Raw genomic sequence first — 6,668 nt, 5'->3', positions numbered from 1 at the left:
AATAATAAAGGATATAATAATGATGATAATTGGAATGTAAAAATCCCCGGGAAATGTTGCTTATTACATTTCAAATAAATAGCCCACCAATAACTAATTTGGTCAGGGTTAAAATACAGGTCTCTTGATGTGTTCAACAAACCGTGAAACCGAAGCCAAATACCAATCAACTTAGGTAATTTAGTAAAATCACACACTGATTGGTCAGAATACAGTTTGCAAAAATTAACGTTCTGGAGCCTATACAAATGTATTTAAGGCACACAGTTTAGCCATCTCGCCACAGTTGTAAATTGTAAAACATAAATGTCACCACAATTACATGAGCCTGAAGAATGCATAGTTTAATGCATGACAGTGCTAGTTCAATCAGAATGGACATTTAATATTCTATCATTTCATTATGTTATATTATCTTATAATTATATAAGATTGTAAATAAATCGTGAAAATCAAAGTTGGAATTTCTTCTGTATGTTCTTGTTTAAAGTTGGAAAATGCTACCATAATCCTTGCTTTCAGTTCAACTTTGGTGTTACAAGGAGTTGAGTTCGTCTCTCGCTCAACTCTGCCCCACACATAATAATAAAGTAGGGTGCAGTCTGGGATTTAGATGGCCAGATGTTAAGCGTGATGTGGTCGCAGATATTCATCGAACACACTACCATTGCGTTGTTGAACCCTCGAATATTACATTTGAAATATTTTGCTTCAGGGTTTTTAGAAAGAAAGAGATCAGCAAGTTCGTTTGGTAACTCGAGGATATTTTCAATTTTTATTATTCCTGATTTACAGCATATACCAAAATTGGGATTGTTCACTGTTCCTCCAGTACGCTCACCAATAAACAGCAAAGCATTGCAGTAGTGGCAGTGCACTTCCATGAGGCCAAAACTATAGCGAGCAACGTCAACGGGAACCTGTAGAAGTCCATCTATATCATATTGTCGAGCTATACTAAGAGTCAGCCTATTCTTGATTTGTAGACATCTTTGTTGTGCTGCATTTGTCTTAAAATCTGCTCGCGTTGTTCTTGTGAGAGTTCTTGTGACATTTCTATGCTGAGCAGCATTTTGTTCTAAACTTTGCTTTCTTCGCTCCTGTGATTGCGCTAATCAGAACTGACTCTGTCTTTCTGTGTTCCTTTTACGTTGCACTTCTTTCCATTCTTGAGATTGCCTCAATCTTCGTAGTTGCTGTCTCAAACATTTTCCAGTTTTTCTAGGATTGGACCGTTCCTCTTCCATGGACAAATTTTAATTAAATATTTATTAATTAAATAAAATAGTATGAAAAGAAAAAAAAACATAATAGAGAGGCAAGATATTGTATTATGATGACAATATTTGTATCTTATTTACACAGCGCGAGATATAAAAATAACCAAACTTTCTCACAAACATTCACATGCATACTTACACTTGCGCTCGCACGCGCATACGTATTGTTTTTATCTGACACCCACAAATAGGAATGAATGAAAGAACATTAAAATGTATAACGAATACTTTGAAAGAACTGTTGAAACGCTACTCGCATGTAACGGTAAATATTAAGAATTAAGTATCCCTCGGCAAGAACTTAAAACATTGGTTAATGTTTACAATATTACCCGGAAACAAAATTTTCTCAAACATAGTGCAATGGATATGAATTAATGTGTAGGAAACGAATATGAAAAAAAATGTACGGATAGCAACGGCGGCAGGGTGAGATGACCTTTTTCTGAGGGAGAAGGGAGAGGATTTTGGAAAATTCACAAGATCTGAGTTTTTCGCCCATAACTTGTTGACAGTTTATCGTGGATAACGGGCATAAATCCAAATTTTAAATATTCCTTTGAATATTGACGAGCTTTTTTTTATTTGAATCAAACACTAAAAAATTAGTCTATGCTAATTTTTTAAACAATTTCTTCAAAAAGGTTTCAGTATAAACTTTCGGAAAATATCCTCAAAAAGAAACAAAAAATATTCAGTGAATCTTCTCAGTTGTAAAAGCCTTTGTATCAATGATGGAAGTTTTATCTTAACTTTTTGCTGAATTCACAAACTGTCTGTTCATATATATACGCGTGTGTGTATGTGCGAGTAACCAGTACCATAAATCTCTATCTATCTATCTAGCTAGCTAGCTAGCTAGCTAGGTAGACAGACAGACAGACAGATAGATAGATAGATAGATAGATAGATAGATAGATAGATAGATAGATAGATAAAATTTACGACTGTGGCGAGATGGCTAAACTGTGTGCCTTAAATACATCTATCTATCTGTCTCTCTGTCTGTTTGTCTCTCTCTCTCTTTATCTCTCTCTCTCTCTCTCTATCTCTCTCTCTCTCTCTGCCTCTTTCTCTTCCTTCACTGATGCTACCCTTACTTCAATTTCATTTCAACCCATTTCACACCATTCAGTTCTTTCGTCCCTCATCCCAACACCATTTATTGCCATACTCTGCAGTACAACATTTTTCTTTTGTGCCTAGATTTTTGTCACCAGAGATAAAAGAGTCAACACTTTTAGACACATAAGTTTGTCTCCAGTTTATTTCTCCATAGGGAATTAAGATGGCATTGCTTTCAGTACTGACCAGTTCTATATTACATACACGCACGCACGCACGCACACACGTACACACACACACGCGCGCGTTTGTAATTACCTACATGTTTTCACATAATACAAAATGGAAAGAAATAATGTGTTCCCTCTTTAGTGACACCAGATCTTATAAATATGATGAAAACGACCTACTGTCTCTAAAGTGTCCAAAATTTGATACAATTATCCATAGAAGGGATTTATTAATTTCAGACAATGTATTGTATTTATTCTGGGGTTTCAACTTGAATCTGTTATGTCGGCTGCAGGATATTGCTTTGAATGTATTACATCATTATTATATCACTTTAGTAAGCTGGTGTGAAAGGGGATAATCCTTTCATACGAAAGACATTTGTGTACCGGTTCTTAATCCATGCTCATTTGGAGACGTACACATGACGCATCCATTTCCAATTAAGTTTATTTTCACCTTTTTGATGCAACACTCTATTCTATACTGTTTTCTTCCTTCATCCTTCTTTAATTCCCTTTTTTCTCCCCTCCCTCCTTCACCCTTTTCTATCTGCCTCTCTCTCCCCTCTTTCTCTTTTTCTCCCTTGTTGCTCACGCCTAACCATCGTCCATCTTTCTTTTCCTCATCTGACCATCTTTTTTTTCCTGCACGAAGGTTTAAAAGAACGAACGTGTTTTTCTGTTTCTCTTCTATCTATTCTCTTTTCAAAAAAAAAAAAAAATCTTTCAGCGTTCACTATTTTCCTCTCGTTCTGATTCAACGACCATCCATGTTTGTTTTCGTCCAGTTTTCTTGTATGTCTCGTGAAATTAACGTGCAAGTGGCTGAGCACTCCACAGACACGTGTACCCTTAACGTAGTTCTCGGGGATATTCAGCGTGACACAGTGTGACAAGGCTGACCCTTTGAATTACAGGCACAACAGAAACAGGAAGGAAGAGTGAGAGAAAGTTGTGGTGAAAGAGTACAGCAGGGTTCGCCACCATCCCCTGCCGGAGCCTCGTGGAGCTTTTTAGGTGTTTTAGCTCAATAAACACTCACAACGCCCGGTCTGGGAATCGAAACGGCGATCCTATGACTGCGAGTCCGCTGCCGTAACCGCTGGGCCATTGCGCCTCCACAAACAGAAAAAATAAACAGGAATTAAAGTGCATGATATGTATACTCTGGTGACCTACCGTTCTGGTGAAGCATGAATATTTTTTCATAATATATGTCAAAATTAAATTACTAAAGTCTTGTAGAACATACTTACCATATATTATCTCTAGTGAGACTACTGTTACAGCATAAGTAATATTTCCAACCACCAATCCATTTTTTTCGATGAGTTCCAAAGTGCTGTTCAGAGTAACTAGTGACATATTTGAGGTTTTAACAGTGTGATCGACAATAACGGAGCCGTTTCTGAAACATAGATTTTCTCAAAGTTTTTGTTTCATAGAAATTTGTTATGAAGAGTATATTTAAAATCCACTGAATGTTAAGTTCATTAAATTGTTGTATTAGTGATGATGATTGTTTCAGAGATAAATGTGCGCTAAAGAAAGGCAATATCGTACACGCACGCACACACACGCACACGCACGCACGCACACTCACCCACAAACACACACACACACATACACACACACGCACACACACGCGCACACACACGCACACACACGCACACACACACACACACACACACACACACATATATATATATATATATATATATATATATATTAATAATAATATTATGACAAGAAAATAATGAATGAGACCTCAATATTATGTAAATAGAGAAATTTCTCTATAAGTATATAATATAGGACAGAGTTTCAGATACCTGGGCTAAAAGCTACTGGATATCCTCATCAGGCATTAAGACAAAGGGTTCACAATACCTTTAAATAGTTCTTTTAACCTTTTATACCTTTCCTTGTCAATCACCACTCACTTTACGTGTTCCGGGTAACGTTCAGCTGGTAATTTAATCCTTATGGCACCTTTAAACTTCGTTATTTTCCGTTATGTGGCGGTACTTTTTAAATATGTTACTACATGCCACTTTTTCTTATTGGTATTTACTTGTTTATGCCCCAGACCTGAACCGTCCGGGCTAGGCATTTCCTCTGGTTCCTCCGTCTGTACATAACCACAATCGTCCATCATTATATCCTCCACTCTATGTTATGATACTAATACTGGTATATCTGTCCAGTTCCTCTGTACCTCCACCATTTTCTCATCTACTTCTATCTTTGCTTTTTGGGTCTCTATCGGAGAGCTCCCCCGCTCCTTTCGCTTTACAACAATAAACGTCTCCTCTTTATTTTCCTCTAGTTTCTACCCCTCCTCTTCGGCGGGATGATCTTGTTGTTCCTCTACTTCACTTTCTTGATGAGGGCACTTTGCTTTCATGTGTCCCTTTTGTTTACATAGAAAACATGTTGGAGGTCTTCCCTCTACCACCACTCTTAGCGTAATATCTTCCGGTAGAAGAATCTCTTCTAAATTCCATGTAGGTCTTTTAACCTAACTTCAATTGTGATTTCTAAGCCGTAGCCCCACCACTCAACTTCCTTCATTCTGGTTATCTTCAGAATCCTTGCATCTTCCTTCACAGCATTCCGTGCATTACTGCCGCCACCAGCCATGCCTCTTCGATCTCGGGGGGCACTCTGCCGACTCTCACTTTGGCAACACGTTTGCCACAGTACATCGGCAGCAGCACCCACTCTTGTGTTCTTATTGGTTCAGTGGAGTGGTTAATATCGTCCTCCTCGCTGGAGAACCTAACCTCCACTGTGCTGTATTTCCTCCCATGTATATAAAAAATGGTTATTCTTTTCACGTCAACTTAACATTCCTCAATTGCCTCTATTGGGGCAATCTCTATTCTTTTGGTAGTAGATAGTGTCCTGTACACTACCGTCTTCTTTGCTACCTTCTTCGTCACTTCTTCTGGTGAGGTCAGCTTTAAGCTGGCCCCTTCCTTTTGTAACAATTTGTACCCTTTTTTTCAGTCCTTTGTGTCTATTTTTATCTCGCGAACTGTTGGTCGTAATACCTTTTGTGGTTGCGGATGCATAACTTCCGGATGCATAACTTGCGACACGTTCCATTTCTCCCCCTTTTCTCACTTCACCCATAATGGGGAAGGGATTTTTCAAAAACAGGCACACACAACGACAGAAATTCAACAATTTAACAATTCAATAACTTAAAAATTTCACGGATCCTGGTTCATGTTTTAAAGAAATCAACACCAACCCCCAAAAATTGCGAGGCGACTCTCATCAAGATGGATTGCTTCTGACTAGTGTTTGAAGTTTGTCCTGTTTTTATCGGAAGTTCATAGCTCAAATTTGTTTATGTTTTGAATAGGATTTGATTAGTAGAGAATAGTCTCCTGTCTGGTCTAAGTAGTATTTGTAGGCTCCCTGCTACGTCCTTGTTAGTAACAAGCGACAATGTTTGGTGTCGTGAAATATACTGTCACATGACACTAACGCACGGACGTAGCAGGAAACATACAAAATGTTATAAACTTAATCATGTGTGTTTTTCTCTACACACGCTTGACAGAAAACATTCAGAGCATTGATTGTTTGGACTTGTTCAGTGAACTTACGTAGCCAAAAATTGTCACTTGATACTGACACACGGACGTAGAGTGGTGGCCTACAAAAATGTCTAAGACCAGTCATGTGACTACCCTCTACCAATCAACTCCTATTCAAAACATACTAATTTGAGCCATGAACACCTTAGGGCAAACAGCAGGCACTAGCCAGACGCAAGGCGGCTACAACATAAGCTATGTCTGTCTGTTTGAACTTTTTCAACATGAGTGTAAACTATGAAACTGGTTAAAGCTTCAAATATATTAATAGAAAAAAGTTCTCTCAGTGCATTTTCCTTGTGTGGTAAGTAGCTTGCTTATCAACCACAAGGTTCCGGATTCAGTCCTACTGCGTGGCATCTTAGGCAAGTGTCTTCTACTATAGCATCGGGCCGAACAAAGCCTTGTGAGTGGATTTGGTAGACGGAAACTAAAAGAAGCCTGTCGTGTGTGGATATATATATATATATATATATATA

The 6,668-nt window shown here is 38.1% G+C and overlaps 1 protein-coding gene across 1 annotated transcript in view; it reads right to left on the bottom strand.

Moving 5' to 3' along the window:
* LOC128248076 (uncharacterized) overlaps positions 1-6,668 on the bottom strand; it is a 37,545-nt gene that overhangs the window by 24,748 nt on the left and 6,129 nt on the right. Inside the window, exon 4 of the mRNA XM_052968489.1 lies at positions 3,835-3,986. Within this exon, the coding sequence (XP_052824449.1) occupies positions 3,835-3,986 (152 nt within the window). The remainder of the gene's footprint in view (positions 1-3,834; positions 3,987-6,668) is intronic.

This window comes from Octopus bimaculoides, chromosome 6 (assembly GCF_001194135.2).
Source record: "Octopus bimaculoides isolate UCB-OBI-ISO-001 chromosome 6, ASM119413v2, whole genome shotgun sequence".
Lineage (NCBI taxonomy): Eukaryota > Metazoa > Mollusca > Cephalopoda > Octopoda > Octopodidae > Octopus > Octopus bimaculoides.
Note: the sequence above shows the minus strand (reverse complement) of the source record. Positions and strands in the feature narration are given on the sequence as shown.